Consider the following 23,820-nt stretch of genomic DNA (forward strand, 5'->3'; position numbering starts at 1 on the left):
ATGCTTAGAAATGAGGATATAAACCTAAGCAGAAAAGAAGAGTATGTGGTCTGAATGAGAGTATTGTGGAGACAGAGGTAGGAAAGAGATAATAAAAAGAAAGCCATACACGATAATATAGATTTACCCTATGGCATTACTTATCTCATGGAATGAGAACATTTGTATAAATTATCATGTCATTGTTCTCTAAGGGGTATAGTGTTATTTTTCTCATGAGGTTTGGGAAGGCTTCCTGGAATAGATTGATTCCATGCGGTAACTTGAATGGTCGGGGCAAATTACAGCTTGGTGTTAGGAAATAGAGGTTTACACTGCAGGATGGAAGGCTGGGATAGTGAAGGAACTGAGACAATATTTTTGAATTTAAAAGTATTTCATTTATTTATTTACTTATTATTATTATTTTTTATATTTTATTAGTGATTTTTAATATTTTATTAGTGAATCACCGTGAGATACAATTACAGACTTACAAACTTTCATGTTTGCGTTTCAGTCACACAAAGATGAGTACCCATCCCTCCACCAGTGCCCATTTTCCACCACCAATGGTCCCAACATCCCTCCCACTACCCTCACCTTGTCCCCTCCATCTCACCCCACCTCTGTGGCAGGGCATTCCCTTTTGCTCTCTCTCTCCTTTTGGGTGTTGTGGTTTCCTGTAGAGGTATTAAGTAGCCATCATGTTCAGTCTATAGTCTATTTACTGAGACAAATTTTTAAAAAACAAAAAAATCACTGAGATGAATAGAGTGAATTGAAGATGGAACCTTTGCAATATTATAGTGAACAGTAGATAATCTCCATAGATTCAGGGGAAGAAAGTAAGAATATGGTTTTGAAAATTACATTACTAGACTCCAACACTGTACCATCGACTCTTGCCTTTATCTTCAAATTTGTCTTCAAAATTGACCCAATTCTTTACTTCTCCAGATACCCTATTGGAAGCCAGATCTCTTGGTTCTCCAACAAGGGACATCTTATTTTAATAAAATTCAGAGCTAAAATAAATTATCCAGTTTTCTAAACACTTCTACACTGACTTTCCCTCAGTATATTTAATGACAAAGACTGAACTTTTTGTCTTTCACAACAAATTAGCTCTTTTCTATATAATTAGATTGAAACACATTAAGGATATACTTTATCGTTATAACCCTGGACACTTTTAGCTTTATTTCACAAAGAAATATGTCACTATAGCAAGTCACTTTGATACTACTACCTCTGTAATGTATCTATTATTTTACTATTTATAACTATTTCCACGTCAACCTGAGACTCAGAATATTGTGTGGTATCACTAGGCCACTGCAAATTTTAATCCATAGGTTAGGAGGATTTCCAATATTTAAAATTGGAATTTCCAATTCCAATCTTTCCAACTATCTTTAATCACTTTACCATAAATATACTTCTCCTAAGATCAAATTGTCTTTTCCACAAACATTTATAGAACAAAATCTCTAGAAACATGAAAAATTATATAGCACAGTGGGTAAGGCTTCTATGAGGCTAATATAAATATATATTTTACCAACATATTATATTTTATAAACAATATTTTATATTATTTCATGCATAAGACTTGTACGAGGCCAACCGGGTTTGATTCTTGACATCCCATATTGTCCCCCCAACCACTGCCAGGAGTAATTTCTGAGTACAAAGCCAGGAGTAACCCCTGAGCATCGCCAAGTGTGGTTCAAAAACAAAATCAATCAATAAATGTCATTTCAATACACTTTATCTTCAGATTTGAATCACTGCTCACACCATAAATTGAGGCAATGCATTAATTCTTTTTTTTTCCCTTTTGTTACTCTGTCTAGAAAACTGGGTTGATAATGGCATCTCCAACATGATTATTTTGAGGATAAAAATGAATAACAGAAATCACTATAGTGACTTACACATAATAAGGACCTAACAAAAGTTAACTGTGGTTATTTGGTTATTATCATAACAGAAGCATTTATATGTCTAATTAATTACTATGATAGGTCATAGTAATTAAGCCCTTGAAATGGACTGGTCTTAATTGATACTATAAATAATATTATGTTTCAGAGACTGAAAAACAAGAAAACTAACTGGTCTCATGAGCAAATGTTTTTAATTCTTTTTTTGTGTGTGGGGAAGGGGGACATCCTGCAATCCTAAGAGGCTACTTTCTTCCCTGTGCTTAGGGGTTGTTCCTGGCAGTGTTGGGGGACTGTATGATGTCTTAAACTACAGGCAAGACCCCTATCCACTCTTCTATTTCTCCAGTCCAACTTTAAAATTTTTAATGTGAATAATAGAATTTAAATTTCATATACAGGTTATCTTTGTACCATATACTACATGTCTGTTGCGCAGCCATAGATAATGAATAATTATGAAATTATGAAAGGCTTACTCATGGCTCTGTGCTCAGGGATAACTCCCAGCAGTGCTGGAGGAGCATATCTGGGCCCTTGGGAAAGAATCAGGATTTGGCAGCAGGCAGTTGAAGTGCCTTTCTCGTGTTCCAGCCTTATCTCTATAAATTTTGATGCTGTTTAATAACCTTTTACTCGAGATCAGATGATAATCATCACTCTCATCACTGTCATCCCGTTGTTCATCGATTTGCTTGAGCGGGTGCCAGTAACATCTTCATTTGTCCCTGTCACAAGCTAGTGTAGCCCAGTGGCATCTGCGTGCTCCAGGAACATAAGAGTATGTTGTTGTTACTGTTTTTATCATATCAAATACATCACGGGTAGCTTGCCAGGCTCTGCTATGTACGGGAGTGGGAGGGGGGAGAAAAAAAATTGGTAGCACGACTGTAAATGCAGCTGCACGCTCCTGGAAAAATTGTGTCACTCTCTTCCAGGAGCTCTGTTTTATAGTCTCTGGATCTTGGTCATTGATGAGATTACATGGCATGGGGGAAAGTTTGTGGGTGTGACTGCCAAGCTACTGGAAAACTGGGAATCTGAGTGGAGGAGGCTCAGTCCCAATCTGAGCAGGCTTGGAGATCTCAGCTACAGGTCCTGCATACTTGGGTTCCTCTGTTGGTTCCTTCATGGGTGAGGCTTGTCCAAGCGTGGAGAGAGTGGCCTTGAGCATGGCTGTGGCTGGCTTCTGGAGGTTTTTGACTACTGGGGCTCTGCTTGGGGCGGAGAGGGAAACTCAACTCTCCTCTCTGCGAGGGAACCCTGGTGAAGATAGCCTGGCACTGGGGCAAGAGATTCTGCATTGCTCTCTTCCGGAAGCTTTGTTTTATAGTCTCTGGATCTTGGCCAGTGATGAGGTTACATGGTGCCAGGGGAGTTTGTGGGTGTGACTGTCAAGCTACTGGAAAACTAGGGATGTGGGTAGAGGAGTCCCAGTCCTGATCTGAGTAGGCTTAGAGATCTCAGCCATGGGTCCTACATACCTGGGTTCCTCTGTAAGTTCCTTCATGGGTGAGGTGAGGCTCATCTGAGCATGTGGAGAGTGGTCTTGAGCATGGCCGTGGCTGGCTTCTCAAGGTTTTTAGCTTCCGGGGTGTGCTTGGGGTGGGAAGGGAAACTCAACATCCCCCACCCCCAAGGGGCCCCAGTGAAGACAGCCTGGCAAGGGGGCAGGAGCAGATGAAAATAGATGGCACATTCTAGTAAGTTTCTCTTATATTGGTCTCCATACAATTTTATTGTGATATACATAGTAATAAATATCATGCTTTATTCTAAAGTGATTTCCTTGTCAATATAAGCACATATACCAACCTATTTTACACTTCACATACCACATTTATAAAAATAATAAAGTAGGGGCCAGAAGGAGAGTACAGAGGATTCGGTGATTGCTTTGCATGTGGCCAACCTGGGTTCAATTCCTGGTGTCACCTGTGGTTCCCCAAGCACCATCAGGAGCATTTCTTGAGTGCAGAGTAAGTCCTGAGCATGGGTGGGCTGGATGTGGACTAAAGACAAAAACAAAAACAAAATGTAACTCTTCTATTTATGATGACAAGGAAAAAATAGTCAAGTATGCATAAGAGAAGATAGATATATATAGACAGGACCTGGTCTCTTTCCTAGCGGAGGAGTATGGGGATTTATTCACTGCCCAACAATGCTCTGTGCCTAAGCAGGATTTCATATCTGTTTCTGCTTCATTTCTCTTTCTTAGGCAAGTTAATATTCAAAGTGACTAAAAATTGTTTTATTTTTCTTAAAATCTCCCTGTAGCAAAAATTTATTCTAACATTGTATGGACTTTCTGAACACTTTCCAACAAAATTTTCAAAATCCTTCTGAAGCCTTTTATACGAGGCTTTCACTATGCTCCCAATAACTCACCATTGAGTCTCTATGTTATTTATTCTTCTGTTTTGACTCTCAGTAAGGTTTCTTTCTAGTTGATTTTCTACAAGTCCTGTTCCTTCTATTCATGTGTACATTCCTGATAGACCCCTTCATAGACTCTAATTTCATAAACTTGACACTAATACTTAAAAACATTTCTTTAATATTATTAAAGTATCACAATTCACAACATTATTCACAGTTCAGTTTTAGACATACAATGTTCCAGCACCAATCGCACCACCAATGTTAACTTCCTCCGCCAGTGCTCCCAAATTCCCTAGTCTACTCCTATTCCAGCTACTAACAATTTTTTTTACTGTATCAATAGCGCATATACCATTAAAAAATTTTTTTTATCGAATCACCATGTGAAAAGTTTCAAAGCTTTCAGGTTTAAGTCTCAGTCACACAATGATCAAACACCCATCCCTTCACCAATGCACATGTTCCACCACCAAGAACCCCAGTATACCTCCCCTCCCACCCCCACCCCCTGCCTGTGTGGCTGATGATTTTCACTTTACTTTCTCTTTACTTTGATTACACTGAATATTTCAACAGAAAACTATTAATATTTGAAATTTTTCCCCAACAATGAGACCTGCCAGAAAGGCATCACTTGATAATTTGTTTTCCATTGCTGAGAATGAAGAGCCTATGAGGTCGCGTGGCCACGATAGAGGCTGCGCAGTTTTGGATTTCTTGTATTTTAGTATCTATGTCCAGAGAAATTTCTGCCAGAAGTCACATCACTGCAAGCTCATACCTCTCTTTAGTGGGCCTTATAAAATGGCGGTCGCCACACCACTGTCTAAAGGAAAGGTCAAGAGAGAAAAACATTTCCTCTCCCGGGGAAGCATGGGGCCATGGCTTAGTTCACAGCCTAGAGTCATTTCTGAAAGAAGTTGCTGCGTGCCAAAAGTAGTTAGTGGGCCTCCGGGATCATGGACATTCAGGAATGGAGGAACCGCTCATGTGCGGCCGCTTGGGGTGACATCTGGGCAGAGAGCGGCACTGGTAATGTCCCCCATCCCGAGATTTCCCATGCATCCCGTCACTGCAAGCACACATATACAAATTTATACTTACATTCAGTATGTATCACTGTATTACTGTCATCCTGTTGTTTGTTGATTTACTTGAGCGGGCACCAATAACGTCTCTATTCCTCCCAACCCTGAGATTTTAGCAGCCTCTCCTTACTTGTCTTTCCCAACGATTGGAAGCTCTTTTAGGGTCAGGGGAATGTATTACTCTCTAGTCAAATTTCTATGACTAGAGAGTAATACATAGGGAGTAATACATTCAGTATGTATATATGTATATTCATTCATATACAAAATCCTGCACAAATGCACACACTTTGTGGATACTGACTTGGTCTTTCTAATTTTTTACTGTTCATATTTATTTGGATGTATTAATAATATTTTACATTCAATATGTTCAGTATGTTCCTTTTCTTTCTACCCTTCAAATATGTCTCTTATCCTGCGATTCTGATGCTAATAAATGGCACTACTACTGCTACTACTACTACCTACTACTTTTGACTCAGAAACTACAATGTCTTCCTTCACTTATTCCTTTTCAACTGTCCACATTCTATTAACAGCATATCATATTCTATCATTTAAATATCTTAGAAATCGAACCCCCATTTTCCAATTTACAACCATTCTGATAGTGCAAGCCAACTTTTCCAGGATTAATATAATGGCTTCTATATATATCCTAGCATTCTTCCAATATAATCTCATATTGAAACTCATGTAATATTGTCAATATAATCATGTGATTTTCAGTAGAACATTCACTAGTCTTGCTTATCTTTTATATAAATTAAAAACTTCCATGACTCTGAAACAGAAGGTGCTAATAATTTACTCTACTTCTCCATTCAATTTCATCTCTTGTGATCTTTTTCTTATTTTATCTTCCAGGCTGTCACTGTATCACTGTCATCCCATTGATCATTGATCTGCTTGAGCAGGCACCAGTAATGTCTCCATTCGTCCTAGCCATGAGATTTCAGCAGCCTCTCTTTACTCCTCTTTCCCAACGGTGCCTCATTGGTGGCTCTTTCAGGGTCAGGGGAATGAGACCCATCATTGTTACTGTTTTTGGCATATTGAATACACCATGGGGAGCTTGCCAGGCTCTGCCATCTGGGCAGGATGTTGTTGGTAGCTTGCCGGGTTCTCCAAGAGGAAGATCTAGACAATAAGAGGTCGCGTGGCCACAAATGCAGCTGCACACTTCCAGGAGCTTTGTTTTATAGTCTCTGGATCTTGGCTGTTGATGGGATTACAGGGTGCCGGGGACAGTTTGTGGGTGTGGCTGTCTAGCTACTGGAAAATGGGGGATCTGGGTGGAGGAGGCCCAGTCCTGATCCGAGCAGGTTTGGAGATCTCAGCCCTGGGTCCCGCACACCTGGGTTCCATCTTCCAGGCTAATAGGACAAAATTACTTCTGAGGTAACTATTTGAACTCTTTCTCTTCTATTACTGTCTCTCTCTAATTTCCATTTGGCCTCATAGCTTGTGTTTCTCTCATGGCTTTCTCTTTCCATCTTTCTTCATCTCCCTCTCCCTTTTCCTTCTCACTTTCTTTCCCCATCTCTTCCATCTTCCCCCATGCATTTTTCCCTCTACAGGACTCTACAGGTATCTTCCTCATGGTTAGAACCTACTTTGTGTTGTCTCTCCATTATAGCTTCTTAAGTTGAATTCTTTTTAGTCCTTTTGAATCCTGCCTTGAGATCATTTCTTTAGGCTGTATATTTGCACCCCAATGCTGAATTGGGTTTCTCTTATATTGGTCTCCATACCATTTTATTTACATATATATAGTAATAAATATCATGCTTTATTCTAAAGTGATTTCCTTGAGTATTTCGATTTTTTTTTCTCAACATTATTTTCTAACCACATAGGAAATACACTGGAAATATTGAGCAAACGAATGGATACTCTATGATATTTAGTAAAGTATAATGTGATAGTTATTTTCAACTTATTATTCAACTGTGATAGGCAGTTGAATATCTTCAATTTTGGATTATCATTTATAGTAAATACTGTACACCATTTATGCATAAAGGAGGAGATTGGATCTCAAAGAAGGGGACAGAATCTACATTCTTATCAAACTTTCCAAGTGGACTCAAATTTAATGTTGGAAACAAAATCATCTGCACATTCTATACTCTTGACTTCTTATCCTAAGGACTAATTCTGTAGACATAAATTTCTTCATGTTTACAAAGTAACCTTGTCAACAATTTGGGATAATTAATATTCACTGTACTAGCACTGTAGAATAAAAATGTGAATATATTTCTTCATATTTGTTTTTATTGCTTCTAGTACAATTTTCCAAGTATACATTTTAGAGTTTTCAAAAAACAAACAAACAAACAAAAACCTTCAACTGATAATAAGCTCTTCCTTTCACCATCATGGAATAAAGTTTAAATTTAAACTAAAAATGTTTATGTTCTTTCATAATTTTATATCATGAATTCCTGGACTCATATTACTGAGAAAAAACAAGTGATATTTTTTCATCACTAGAGCCATATATTTATTTGCTTTACTTATAGTAAAACATCTTAAGGCCTTGCTAGGTCATGAATTAGATATTGCTACATAAAAATAAGACCTTCTTGTACATAGTGATAAATGGGGTGGGATAAGTAATTTACTCTTGCTGTCATTCAGATGGCCAATGATGTAGTTGTCCTTGTTTTTCCAAATTAGTTTTATTATGGAGTTCTGCCATAGTACTCTGGACAAATAGGATGGATTCCGATCTTAGAGACCAAAACAAATTTAGAAGCTAAAACTTGTTTCTCTTCCCAAACTACTGCTTTTGTTATTTACACTGTCTCAAGTGAGTGAAAATAAGTCTTACTTAAAAATAAAGTACAAAGAGGCTTTATTTCTGAGAAATACAAGGATTATTTATAACTCAGACTTCAGAGAACTAAAGAACACATGGAAGATAAATAGAAACTATAAAGTCTACAGATTTCAAATGTAACAGCAAGTGAATAAATTATACAACTTGGACCTTAACCCGATGTTGATGTATTATACGTGACAACCAGCGTTCAGCAGCAGGCTGAAAGATTGCCATATAGACATGTGATGCTTGAATAGTCTAGGTTACCAAGGGTATCTAGCATTGCCAAAAGGTACTTATAAACCACTACCTGGGGACTAATAATTGTAATTGGATCATAAATTGGAAATGTGGTTTGAGAGTTGATATTAACGTGAGACATACCTTCACAGGAAAGAAAACATACCAACAAGCATGTTGATAATTTCTGAGAGTTCTAAGTCATTTCCTATTTCTTTGAAAAGTGGATAACTGTTTTCTGTTTGCTAAATCAGACAAAGAAATAACTAATCTACATATGTTGTAATTTATTGTGACACACTCCTAGAAAAACAACTATATCATGAAGATAGTCTATACTGGTGGTAAGATAATCTTAGTAAATTTTTATATAGGTTCAAATTCACCATACCATAGAAAGCACTTCAGTATTAAATTTTTCATAGATTAGAAACTATGACCCTGATGTGGGTTCAATCCCTGGATTATGGTCTCCTGAATATTTCCAGGAGTGATTTCTGAATACAGAGCCAGGTATAAGACCTGAGCACCAGTGGATTTGGCCAAAACCCTTTCTCTACTCTCTGTCCCCCAAGAAAATGAACCTAAGAACATGAGTAAGTTTCTCTAAGAAGAATTCAAAGTATTTTAGCATAGTGAATATTTTTAAAGTTAAGAGATATAGGGGGCTGGAGCAATAGCATAGTGGGTAGGGCATTTGCCTTGCATGCGGCCGACCCGGGTTCGATTCCCAACATCCCATATGGTCCCCTGAGCACTGCCAGGAGTAATTCCTGAGTGCATAAGCCAGGAGTAACCCTTGTGCAACACTGGGTGTGACCCAAAAAGCAAAAAAAAAAAAAGTTGAGAGATATATTGAATATGGTACTGAAGTCTCAATAATAATTTTTAAAAAATAAAACATTAAAAATAAATGTATAGGATATGTTTTCAGCATATATAAACAACTAGTTCTTTATTCTTTTAGTTTTCATTAAAACCAGAAATAATAGAAAGTGGATTTAACAGCACAAAAATTATCTTCATTTCCAAAGAATTAGACTGTGACCCACTACAAATCTAAAAAATCTATTGAATTTTTCTTAGAAAATTTAGTACTGTTGTCCCTTTACCCAGATCTGAAGAAAGAGGTTTTTTTTTTTTCCCATACTCATTATGCAATGAACGATCACCTCCTTCACTATAATCCTGACTTGTCAAAACATCAAAGAAGAAAGCAGAAGGCTCTGGGCTTCTTGTTGCTTAGAAAAGGTATCAGTGTTATGGTATAGCCAATCTACCCTTGGATTGGATGACTAAAATGTAGTTTGGCTAAGAGTTTGGAAAATCATGAGTCATTTGCTGTCCCAGTGTTTTTCCCTTGAGTGTTGTCAAATGATAGTGATATAAGCATGTTACAATCTGATGTAAATAAACAGTGAAGGGATGGGACAGTGAGGGGAGAGGAGGCATAGGATAGACTGAAAGCCAAAATACCAGCTTGCATACTTACATTGTGGAAGGAAGGCAAGGAGAACCTGATGACAGAAGGAGCTACAGCAACCATCTCTGGAGACTGGGGAAACTTATCAAAGTCATGGAATTCCAAATGGTTGTACATGAATCCTTCCTGAGGGTAGACAACATGAGGTTGGATTTTATTATGGTTATATCATTCCAGCTTGGGGTGAATCCTGAAAGTGTCCCTATGATGCTTAATTAATAGCATAAGATATGTTAGTTAGAAAACCTATATATAAAGGTTTATAATACCAAAGGAAGAAGCACAATGTCCAGATTAATCACTAAATTTGGGAGATATAATAAAGGATGACTGATTCTAATACTAAGACTTGTTAAAATATTAGTACTAATTTTTTATTACTAGTAAATTTGGATTACTCATAAAGAGACAGCTCAAGATAGAAAGGAATCAGGAAATGAGGCATAATGCAGATTGTAATTTTTCATAGGAAAAATATGTGTATGATCATAGTGATAGAGTGATTTAGAACAGGCAAACAATTCCACCAATAATAAAGAAAATTTGAAAGTAATCAATAGCACATCTTTATGTAAATAAAGTATAAATGGAACTTTTAGAAGTCTAATTTAGAATTCATCCATCTTTCAAAGCTTATGCATAACATGTTTATTTGGGATGTCTTTTGCCCTATTTAATGCCGTATTTCTCAGCTTTCTTGACGATGTCAAACCACATTTGGCATCATTCTGCTTAACCATTAGATTAATTGCAATATTACTTATAAGGTATCTGCTGAGACGCATTTTTTGATCCTCCATTACTATGCAATATTTTGTTTGTTTTAGCTATTACAACAAATACTACAGACTGTAGAGTTTATAAACAACAGATTTATTTATTTTTCTCATAGTCCAGGAGACTGGAAGTCCAAGATCAGGGTACTAATAAGGCTATGTTCTCTGAAGGCCTCATAGCTGGTATCTTCTCCTTGTATCCTCATTTGGTGGAAGAGACTAAGGAGTCGTGTAAGTCTTTTAACAAGGGCAATAATACCGTTCATGAAGGATCTAATCACCCCATACCTAAGACTATCCAGCTGACATTCAAATTTGACTTACATGAAAAGGGGGAAGCCCAGATATTCAGACAATGGAGTTACTTTTTTTTTTTTTTTCTTTTTGGGTCACACACCAGGTGATGCACACGGGTTACTCCTGGTTTTGCATTCAGGAATTACTCCTGGTGGTGCTTGGGGGATTATATGGGATGTTGGGAATTGAACTCTGGTTGACCACGTGCAAGGCAAATGCCCTACCCGCTGTGCTATCACTCCAGCCCCTGGATTTACTTCTTTATCTTTCAAATACCAAGTAAAATTCTTTAGAAAACAAAACTCCAAATTAAGTCTATGTGGTTTTAGTTTTTCACTTCTTTGGGATATGTGTGGACAAAATCACAACCAAAGTGAATATTTCCTTTATTTTTTATTCCGTCCTTGCTTATTTTTTTCTTGCATAAATTAGTTCATCTACATTTCTTCCAGGCTGGAGCAATAGCACAGCGGGTGGGGCGTTTGCCTTCCACTCGGCCCACACGGTTTTGAGTCCTTTGGACCTCTCAGAAAGCCAGGCAAGCTACTGAGAGTATCCTGCCCGCAAGGCAGAGCCTGGCAAGCTACCTATGGCATATTTGATATGCCAAAAACAGTAACAAGTCTCACAATGGAGACATTACGATGAACAACAGGACAACAGTGCTACAGTGCTACATTTCTTCCCAACTTTATTATAATTATTTGTGTTCACACCAACATTTCTTCTCTCCCCTTTTTTGAATCCATAACTTGTCCCATTTACCATGTGTTCCTCTTGACCCTGTTATAATTCTGGTTTTCTAATCCTCAGGTCTCTTTCAATAAGTAATACAACCAGAATATGGATGAGTTTTAACTATGTCACCCCTCTTAGCAAGTACTTCACAAATTAGCATAACTGTCACTGGCTCTGATTTATTCTCCAGATTCTCATGAAAAATATAGGTTTTCTGATTTTTTTTTTGACAAGGAAGCAGGTTCTGGTTATAATTTGGTTGTGTTGACTTTGATTTCTAAAGAAATCCCTTGCACTCTAGGTAAATAGGGATATATGACTGCTAAGCTGGGCATCTACTGTTTCAGCTCTAATCGCCAATGTCCCTCTCTGTCTCCCAACTTTTAAGGCTGAAGCCAAGAGGTGGAAACTTGTCCAACATTGGCAACAGCTGTGTTGCTCACGTCTTTCGGAGGTTCAGTGCTAGAGCCTGAATCAGAGCAATCCTGGCAAGCTAGGAGAGACCTCCAGAGCTGCACCTGAGAGTGCTTTGGAGGTCACGTGGTCTAGGAGCTGACTCTGGGTTGAGCATGTGACATAGCCTCAATAGGATCCCCCCAATTTTCAGTCAGAGATTTTATAACCACCAGACATAATTCAAGTCCTGTCTTTAACATTAAAAAAGAATTTACTGCTTGTTTGAATTTCTCTTCCCAAGGTAGATACAGCTGTATCTGATCCCAATCTCTATGGACTGAGGCAAAATGAAAACATTGGTGGACTTGGTGTTAGTTATAGACTTACCAAAGCTCCATGGAACCCAACACACCACAGCCCCATTCCTTACTTCCTTTTAACCTTTTGCTCTTCCTGGAACATTGAAAAGTATTGCTCTGCTAATGTTCCATGTGGCCAGATCGACTTCATTTAAGTTTCTCTGTCTAGCAACTCAAAACCAAAACGGGCAGTTGTGTTCACCTTATTGTGAGATCTGTCCTGTGCTGGACAAAATTTTAAGTTAGAAGTAGCTTTCTGGATCTGAGTCATAATCTCCAATTATAAAGCATTACGAAGGACAACTTTTTTTTAAAAAAAGCTAATGTTTCATTTTCTCAGGATATTTATGTTTTTTTAAATCTGATTCTTAAATTCTGAACTATGATTAAATCTTAAATCTGATTCCATTTTGTCCATTTTTACATGGATAGTGACTTAGAATAGTGATGTAGAAATCCAAATCACTTTTTCACCTACTTCTGCTGACTCTTAGGTTAAATTTATCTAAGCTCCTCCTTCACATATTATGCCAGACCATACAAAAGCAGCAACTTAAACTTCACTAGTTACTTTGTTTGTTGGAACCTCTAGTTAGAGAAATTCAAAATTATACTGGGATCTTTAAGTACTTCTACGGCAAAATATGAGGCTTATTTAAGTACTTCTACGGCAAAATATGAGGCTTATTTTAAAGGGAACATTTGAGAACACTCTAAAATCAGGAGGCAGAGTTGTTAAAATTGTACATAAACATCTTTACTAAGTGGCCCCTATCCCAAATAGGGCCCTTTGACTTAAGCATATTGATAAAAGTTTTTCAGCCATAACATAAAATTTTACGTATTTATCATTTCTGACAGTTCTCAGGAGAAGAATCAAGAACACATAACATATTCTAAATATATTTTACTGTTTCAATATTTTGTATCATTCTGATAAGCAATTATTTAAGAAGTAATATTTTTGGATCCCAGGGATTGAACTCATGGCCTCAGATATGTGAAGCTTGTACCTACTTCTTCTTTTTTTTTTTTTTTACTTTTTTTGGGTCACACCCAGCAATGCTCATGGGACCATGTGGGATGCTGGGAATTGAACCCCGGTCAGCCGCGTGCAAGACAAACGCCCTACCCGCTGTGCTATCATTCCAGCCCCCACTTGTGCTTATTTCTGAGTTAATCTCAAACCTCGTAGAAACTGTTGATCGGTATAAACACTATTTTAAATTGTATTTTAAAATTGCTAGCATCAATATTGTAGCAAGGTATATTTGATAAACATTTAAAATTTTTTCAATTAGAATGAAGGAATTAAAATGTTACTAGAATCTTTTCCTTCATTCTAGGTGGCACTCTAAATTAAAATTATTGGCTAATCAGTAGGTATCCATGAAATTTAATAAATATCAGTGAGAAAAAGTTTAAGTATCTCAAAGGTAATGGGAAACCTGGCAGGGGTGTTGATGTGTTTGCAATGCTCCTTGACATTTCTAGCTATGAATATGTTGGTAATAGAACGAACTGTTAAAACACAAACTGCAGTTATGATACCTGAGAAGTTTTATTTTTTTGCTTCTTTGAATCACACTTGGTGACACACTGGGGTCACTCCTGGCTCTGCGCTCAGGAATTACCCCTGGTGCTGCTCAGGGGACCATATAGGATGCGGGGAATTGAACCTGGGTCAGCCAAGAGCAAGGCAAATGCCCTACCCACTGTGCTATTCCTCCAGTCCCAATACCTGAGAAGTTTTAAATTTACATAATACTAGCACAACATGAGCAGGTTAGAAAAACAGTTTTGACCAGTGTGATTGAACAATCCCTGTGATTTAATTTTTTATTTTGGTTGGTTAAGAAATTCTTGTCATAAATTTGTTAACTCAAGTCTTGCTTGACTGAAAGGCAAAATAAGACACGTGAAAATGAAGCACAACCGAATGTCATCGTTAGTACACCAGGAATTCTTTTCCCTCTGGTCTGGTGGACTACATACATACATGACGGAGAGCTGCTCTCACACTCAGTGCTGGGCCACACAATGGGACAAGTATCTATAAAGGCAGTAACTGAAATGACTTTGATGCTACTCTACAATTCAGTCTTCTGTGTTTGGAAGATGTATGTGTGTGAAGAATTCTCACCAGAAAGTTTTTATAGCAAACTCTTTATGTCAGAAGTTTATTTTATTGGTAAAATATTAAATAATATACAGAATTAAAAACTGCACTTACACTTCTGAGAAGAAATAAATCTTGGACAAATTATATGCTTGTTCCTGAGATTCCCTAAATTTATTCCAGTAGCTGTGCACTCAGACAGTACAAACCTTTATAATATAATCCTTTTCACAAAGTATTACAAAGTTTCTGCAGCTTCTTTAGTTGTACACACATACATACACTCACACATGCATATACAACACTCATACACATATACACAGTACCCGCATACATGTACAGACCAAGTATGCGTGTGTATTAAGAACAAAGAAAATACAAGTCCCACGTTTTATTCTGCAGTGATAAAACTATTTAGTGGAGGTCTCAAGATTGGTGCAAATATACATCTGTGTATACAGATACACACATGTATATATGACTTTTCATACAGCTGCAAGACTGCTTCAGTATTTCCATAGTAAACCTCATATTTTGAGGTATTATGTTTGAGCTTTAAAAAAACTACATTACACTGAGCAAACCTAACATACAAGGTCTGGAACTTTAATTTTACATATATATTTATATATATATATTTCATTTTTTAAACAATAGTTCTTATTTCCCCAAATTATTAGTTTGAAAAAAAATGAGGTTTACCGGTTTGACCTTTATTTTTCTTCTAAAACTCAAAATATTCTAGAAACTGTCAAGCAATTAGTTTTAAAGTAGTCTAATTACCTTTGGTATTGTTAAAGAAATTAAATCTAAAATGACCAAGACACATACTGTACAAATGCAGCAACTGCTTTTAAAAGAAATGCCAAAGAAATGTTATATTTTAACAAAATATGTATTTACATTACAGCAGTTTTACTACAGAAACACAGGTATAAAAAAGAAAAAGAAAACCAGCATACTACATATAAATATGTTTGGTAAGAAAAATACTTTTTACTTAAATTTGTATGAAAACAGGAGTGCTCCAAATATTAAAAAACAAAACATTTTCTCTAATAGGTGATAGTTAAGTGTTTAAAACTGAACTAAGTGCTTTGCTTTTATTTTTAAAGTTAATTTCCAAAGGAAAAAAGTAAAAATTTAAAAAATACTAGGTTCCTAATTTAAAACATTGGGTAAGGATCCAAGAAGAAACTTCAGTCTTCAAAAGAATTTCAACTTTAGGACACATTTCTCAGCCAAATGATTACTACTTTTGACAATGGAGTGTTTTTGTCTTTGCTTCTTTTGTCCTTTAACTAACATGTCATGATTCTGAAGGGTTTCTGTTTGTCCTCAACCAAGGAAAGAATAGAATAGAAAAGAAAAAAAACAACCCATAGTTTTTAAGACTTTAGGAAAGTATTGCACTTGTACAGAACAAAAAAAACTCTTTAAACAAAACAGTAGAAGCGATTATTCTGAGAATGCAAATAACACATGGTCTAAAAGGTCCAGCTAGTAGAGAAAATACAGATCTTAAGAGAGGCCCTTCACACCTGGAATATTATTATAATAAAGTTAAAGCATTTTCTCCCAACTGGGAGACAGTTAAGACTTTTTGCTTTAGATTTCAAACATCTTTTTTTTTAATATTTGCAAACATCTATGTTATCTTCATAAAATGCATCTTAGGAGGAAACCGAATCAGAATACAAAATCCAACAGGAAGGAAAATGGATGATATTAGGGGTTACAGAATCTCTAAAGTTATATTTCAGGTATCCAATAATTAAAAAAGTAATGCAGGGTTATAGGCCTTGCTATTTTTAACCCAACTACTTTTTAAGAAATATATAAAACTACACTTGAATATAAAAAATATCAGCAGACTATACAACCAACAAAAATCACACAACGAATTAAGACTTAAGAGCCCAATGGAGTAGAAATAAGAGTTGACCTAATTTTCAAACTGAGTAGGGGGATAGACAAGCAGAGACCTCCAGAGACGGGGTGGGAGGGACAAAGATAGGAGAGCAGAGGTGGGGAAGAGTTGACAAAATTTAAGAGAGAACAAAATGCACACAACAGGAAGTGCTTTATGTTTAAAATCTGAGAATGCTTGACAAACAAAACATTTTATCACAGTTTCAGAAATTGACCTACCAAAATAACACACACACACACATACAGACAACCCAAAACACCCCCCAAATCCATCCCATGTTACAGTGTATTCATTAAAAAATCCATTTCCAGTAAATTAAATTAAGTAGTATCCTGATTAAGTGCATAGTAGGCGATTCAGTGACCTCCATTTGTTCAAGAAACATTTCTTACTGTGTGTCACTTGAGGTAATTTGAAAGGCCCAATTGCTGCAAACTGGCTTATCTGTACCTACATGAAGTCATATACTATACTTTATGTGGCTTAGCAGAGGGCCTCTATATTTTATATCTTATTCACAATATAAAGGACATCTTAGAAAACTTGTCATTCATGTACCACTCTGTATGCATTAAGATTAATTCACAACAAATCTATACATAAAATATACAAATGCAATGTTATAAGGGGAAAAAAAAAGACCCATAAACGGAATTAGGAACTTATTTCTAAGAGTGCATGTGGAAAGTATCCACAAACTTACACTATAAGCAATGAAAAACTAAAAAGCTAAAACAAAAGTTACATAAAGACCTTATGAAAATTCCAAAATTTTAAGTTTATGCCATCAATGTAAAAATATTAAAAGTATAATTATTTGGCCTAGCAATATACTATGATAAGAAGAAACACTAACATATCACAGCTTCTTGGTCATATGACATTTGCTTTGTATAACAAGCAGCTCATTATTTTTTTTAAAAGCTGTCATAGTCTAACATGTCCATAGCAAGTAGTATACAACCATAGTTTAGGAAACCATTGGAGACTATTCTTTGAAAAATAGCAATGTGATATGACGGTTCAGTTTGTTTTGCTCAAGGATAATGAAATACATGCTCCTTTACAACATTTCATCAGACATGAACTAATTTGAAGAGAGGTTCAAAGACTAGCGCATCACTAGTCTCTAGATAAAATTATAGAATACTGTAGGTTACTGACCCCAAATTCCTCTGAGAAAGCTTGTATGATATTAGAACTTATCTCTCCCCAAAGCAAAGCAAGAAACACATAACACAATTCACAGCTACACTATCACCTACCTCACATTGTACCTGCCTAATCTTATAATGATATTCAAAAATTCTATCAAACCAAGAAGATATAAAAATCGGCTTCAAAGACTCCTTTTACTTTAAACAGCTGTGCTGAAAATCTTGATTCTGGGAAATCCTTTAAAAGTCTTGAGGATGAATGATATAGTACTGATTTTTAAGTGGTTTTTAAAAAATACATAACAAAAGTATTGCAGAGCTACAATAGCTAAGCAACACTTTCTCAATGCATTTTTAAAAGGCACCAATACAAAGAAAGTTTATAAGTATTAAATACATTAAATTCAGTACCTTAAGAGACCAGTTACTGTAATATTTTAATTATTTTGCAGAAACTGGAGGTTTAAAAATACTTTAAAGATAATTTCCATGTATACAAACTTCAAACTTCACCCCCCTTTTTGAGATTTGGGGAATTTTCTGTTTTAGAATAATATTCAACAGATAGCACTAAAATGATATATGAAATATAACTAAAGATAACCACATTGTAAAATCCCTTTTTTAAAAAATGAATGCTCAAAGTTTATAAAAAATAATGTATCCACCATCTCTTATAATTTTAGTCTGCCTTAAAACTAGGGGGTATGCAGGAACTCATTTTTATTTTTATTTTTTTTTGTCTACATTTTTTGCAGTCTTTTTGTTGTTGTTGTTGTTGTTTTTATATTTTAAGGAATCAATTTGGAGCTAGAATTAAAGAATAATGGAAAGTAAGTAAAACATAATTTTCATCTAAATGTCTTCACTAATGTAAATGTCACAAACATTTATAAAATATAAAGATTGTATAGTTTCTTTTGGATGCATACAATTGAGAAACAGAAACCCTAAGTAAAAAAAAAACTTATTAAAATATTCTTGCTTTTCTCAATTCGTGAACAAGAAAATGTATCAGTTTTATATCTTCCTGTTAAAAAAAGCAATTTGTGTTTCTTTCACTTTAGCTACGACATCAAAACAGTTTTAAAGTCCTTTTTTAAAAAAAAGGTTTTGTTTTGTTCTGGAAGGCAGATAGTAAAGATCCAAGACTAACAATCACAACTAGTCCTAAGGATAGTCCAGTAACCTCTTCAATATATTTTAATACAATATGGTAAAATAAACCCAATAAGTTTCTTAGGTATAATAATCTGAATGCTCTCTATATGCTCTTGCACATCTTTTCACTCTATCTTTTCAGGAATTTTCATTAAAAGTGTGTGTACACACACATACAGTATGATGCATACATACAACTGTCCGTATGGATGTAGGAGAGATACTCCCTACATCATAGCCAAGTCTAAATCCCAGTCGCTCTTTTCATTTTGCCCCTCCAGAAAATTCTCAGCAGCATGCTTCAACAAGTCAGTCTTTTCCAATCTGACCACTGATCACTTGCACTTAAAAAAAAAAAAAACAAAAAAAACAAAACACAACCCAATTAGAATGGCATTTTAAAAGTTATTTACCACTAAGTAGTTGCAGCACAACTTCCCCAGAGGAGATGGGCATAAAATTCTGAGGGAAAATGCTAGGGCAAAACAATTTAAACATAAAAAATTTCTGAATTTTTGCCAAACTGGAAAATACAGTGACTAACCTTACCTTTTCATGTCCCTCAAACACTCTCTGTAACAGGAAATCTCACCTAAATTGGGCATACAATTGTTAAATAAATTTGATTTATTTGGTGCTTAATCCTTGTATTTATTTTTAGGTGCTACTGCCTTGCATATTTCCTTCTGTGAAGAAAAGGAATGCAAATATTCCAGAGTTCCCAGAAATCACTATGTCCACAAAAATTCTTTCTAACCTAAACGTTTGAACTAACCTACTCCTCCTTTGTCCCTGCCATATTTTGAACTATTTTATCTTTCTGTTCTTCATATCATGAAGTGAAGACAGCAAAAATATATATACACTTATATACTCTCAGCAATAATAAATCCTTCAAGAAAACAGATTCCCCAAAAGCTGAAACCAGCAAAGGACAGTGTATTAGTTCTGTCTTCATATGGCCACAATTTTAGATCAAACTAATTTTCATCCAGAGAATTTATGTGCATTATTGTTCACATGCTGGAGGAAAAATATCCAGTGAGCATGAAGGAATCTCATAGATGATGCCAGAAGAAATTCTTTACACAGCCAAAGTAATGAACGTATTGACTGCTACCCAAATGTTTCCTTAATTTGAAGTAAAACACAAAATCACTAACTTTAAATTACATACCTTCTTCCAAAAGAAAAAAGGGTTCTAATTACTTATAAATATTTAAGGTAGGTGGGCCAGGGAGTCTCAAAGACATGCTTTACCTTTCAACAGTTGTATGTTTACAATGTATTAAAGCAGGCAGAACAAAAGTACAATTTGAAACATTTTATGTATCATTTTGGTGCACTCTCTTCCACTTAAAGGAGCAGTTTGGATTCCCCTCAAATCACTAAAGAAGTTAAGGATTGCTGAGTTGTAACTGTTTCTGTCCAGCTTTAGATGTTAGTGCTTAGATAGAGGCTACCTAAATAAGCAGCTAGAAAACTAGACAATGAGTGAAGAGATTTGCTTTTCTGTGCATAGTTCTCTAATCTGGTTTATTCTCAAACCACTCTGTGAAAAGACAAAGTTTCGGCAGCCTATGCAACGAGTTTTTTAGAGCAGTTATTGGTTACTGCTTAATAGAATCTTAATATTTATAAATGGTTAATAGATAATTCAGTCATTGCTAGGCCTGTCCTCTGAAACACAGCACTTTCTGCTTCCAAATTGTGCCCCGTCCCCTCATCATATGATTCGCTGCCACCCAGTTCTCTGTTGGATTGCAAAAGAAAACAGGAACCAACGAAAAACATAGCACCCACAGTCATGAAATTGAGACCTGAACACGAAATATGGCAACATAGATATGGGCTAAAGGAAGAAAAATGTGCTTAGAGTTTGAGCTTACTTTCTGGATTTTCAAAGAGTTGAATGTTGGGGGCCGGAGCGATAGCACAGCAGGTAGGGCGTTTGCCTTGCACGCGGCCGACCTGGGTTCGATCCCCGGCATCCCATATGGTCCCCCAAGCACCGCCAGGAGTAATTCCTGAGTGCAAAGCCAGGAGTAACCCCTGAGCATCGCTGGGTGTGACCAAAAAAGCAAAAAAAAAAAAAGAGTTGAATGTTGCTGAGATGCAAATGGAAGGGAAAGACCTGATCATGTTTCCTTAAATGTTCTGTCACAGTCTAGGCTCAAAGAAGGGTCAAAGCAAACCTTGTGTTTTGTTTATCTAATAGTCCAATGAACGATTTATAAAAAAAAGTTCCTTTTTCCTTATACCCGCATTGGTAAATTTATTGTTGAAGAAAAACTAGAATAAATAACTCTACTACTTCCATAATCTCATGGGATTCAAATGACCACACTTTTGGGAGAAATTAGCGACTGCTTCAAGGCGACTTTGAAAGAAATGCCCTGTAATAAGAGTTTTAAGACCTTCCACTGGAAGAGTAAAAAGTGAATGCACTACGGACAGAACATTGGGAGGTCTCAATCTGAAAACACCAGTGAAAAGACAAATACCAGACAAAGAAATTCTAAGTGGATTTTCCCCCCTACTGTTAGCCTAATGATATTATATTCTGCTGAATGGTTAACACTGATTAATGCCGATAAAGTGACAATTGCAAGCATACTTTTAGATGGAACAAATATGTATACTATGCTGCCATCCACATTACAACTTCAAAAGAAAAACTTCCCAATTTTTATGAAAAGTAGAGGTACCTTCTGGAAACGATTAACTGTTTCTTAGCCACTTTTAGACCATATGTTATTCAGAAAACTAGATAAAAATACTATTCATTAAAGGTGTTAAAAGTAAGGCTGCCAGGGTGTCTATAAAATGCCAGTCATCAAAATTATGGAAAAACAGTGCTTATGTTTAGAAAAATAAGAATTAGAGGACCTCAGACGTATTGTAGGTGCCCTTAACTACCTGTAGTTTCAAAGTTTGCTCTATGGTACAGTGTATAACATAGTATAAATTCCAGAGGGGAAGTAAACATAGAACCCAGGACAACAACTCATTCAAGGAGTTGTTAGTAAAAACAACAGCGTGTTTGTGTTCAATGATCTCTAAAGGGGAAGAAAACTCTAAATTGTGAAACAAATTCTTCTTTGAAGAGTAAAATCACTTATGCCATTTTATACTGTGAAAGTTCTACCCAGAAAACTTCCTCCCTTAAATCATCCTGAATATCAGTGGCAAATCAGAATCTCTTAGGTGAATCTATAGGAATCGAGTGATCCTCCCTGCCCCCCCACCCCCCTTAAGCATAACACGCCTCGCATCTATGCACGGCAGAACTGCTCTTGAATTCTCACAATATTAACAAGCCAAGTTATCAAGACACACTATCCCTTGTCCCTTCTCTCTTCAGTTTCTTCCTTACTGTGATTAGGCAGAGCAAATGACACTGCGTCCACAAAATAATAATTAATGACAGTAATAATATTAAAAAATAAAGATATGCCGACATTGGAGGGAAGGTGGGATTTGTAAGTGCAGTAATTCTTCATGTGCAGTTCTTTACTTCATAGGGGTCCCCTTTGGAATGGAAAGGCCTAATGGAATGTGTGCTCCCCTCGAACGATATGTGATGAAAACTCGTAACGGTCCTGGCTTCTGTAGCCACAGATGTTGCATTCCAGTGGGTCCCGGTAGCCATGACAACCCATGTGAATGGTGTACATGACATGGTCTAGGAAAAGGACTCGGCAGTGCTCACACTTGAAGGCCCTTATCTGTTCTCCTTCGCCGTTGAAGACCTTGTAGATGTCCTTCAGAGAGCCCTTAGCGGCCTTGGTGGTGTCCAAAGCCTTGACGTCCTCCTTCATGTAAGCTGGGCTTTGCTTCCTCTTGGGATTTAAGGCAGGGTTTCCTTGGTAGGACTGGTGGTCGTCATGGCTGCTTTCGGAGTCAGTAGAATCGAGGCAGCTATTGCTGGGAGAGGCCTCTCTTTCCTGGGGTCGACTCTTTGGTCTGATGAGAGAGATTGGGCCATCCATGTTGTTTTCATGACTATCAGCGGTTTCCCTGCTAATGGGTCTTTCTATCCTGTTGGGATGATAGACCTGAGAATAAGCTGAGCTTATAACTGGGGCCACCTCAGCGATTGTGCTTGGCGGGTGCTGCATCAGAGGATGAAGGGCCTCAGCTCCAAGGTAGGTGATTGCATTGTTGATGGCTTGGTCCATCATATGAGACTGCATCAGCTCAGCCTCCTTCTCGTACGTTAAGTTCATATCAAAGTGAATGTCTGGGTAGCTGAATCGCATGAGCTTTTCCCCTTCAAGAAAGAGAGAGAAAAGAGTGAAAAGGAGAAAAAAAAATTACAACAAAACATTGAGAGTATGAAGCTAATTAGTTGCCTCCATTTCCATCATGATTTACTTTATTCCTTAGATCAAATATGTGTGCTTGACAATTCTGCTTAGACTCACAAATACTCTTCATCTGCAAAGAAGATCAATCATACAAATTTCACAAGCACTTGTTCTAAAGCTATTAAGAAAGCACATCTGACCTGAAAGTTATGATAAAGTGTCTTATCTTATTTTCATTCTATTAAAATGTCCATATATCTAGAATCAGTGACTACAAAGAAAAAATAATATAAAAATGTGTCAGAGACTATGCTTATTTTTGAATATTTAAATATTACTGACAAAGCTACCTGGTCATAAATGTGAAAATGATCTGGTTATAATGTGTCATCTCATTCTGCTAAATTAGTTTGGTTGATTTAGCTGCCATCTTATAAAAATGTTACAGAGCTAGAATTTATCTGTAGATGAATAAAAAAGTCACTCTTGTTATGAATTGTACTAGATAAGTGAATTACATATTATACATTATTATTATTAAAGTACCATGAAAAGGTATACTGCACGATAAATTGGATGATATTTAGGGTTCTTTCGGTGGTGTTAAGGAATGATTG

At 36.4% G+C, this 23,820-nt stretch overlaps 1 protein-coding gene across 3 annotated transcripts in view; it reads right to left on the reverse strand.

The window, feature by feature from the left end:
- Window positions 1–22,167: 22,167 nt before the first annotated feature.
- The window catches only part of IKZF2 (IKAROS family zinc finger 2), a 162,011-nt gene continuing 160,358 nt past the window's right edge, over window positions 22,168–23,820 (reverse strand). For all 3 annotated transcript variants that reach the window (XM_055123069.1, XM_055123067.1, XM_055123068.1), the window contains one exon: window positions 22,168–23,166. In XM_055123069.1, the coding sequence (XP_054979044.1) occupies window positions 22,442–23,166 (725 nt within the window). In that variant the 3' untranslated portion in view covers window positions 22,168–22,441. The remainder of the gene's footprint in view (window positions 23,167–23,820) is intronic.

This window comes from Sorex araneus, chromosome X, assembly GCF_027595985.1.
Source record: "Sorex araneus isolate mSorAra2 chromosome X, mSorAra2.pri, whole genome shotgun sequence".
In the NCBI taxonomy this organism is placed as follows: domain Eukaryota; kingdom Metazoa; phylum Chordata; class Mammalia; order Eulipotyphla; family Soricidae; genus Sorex; species Sorex araneus.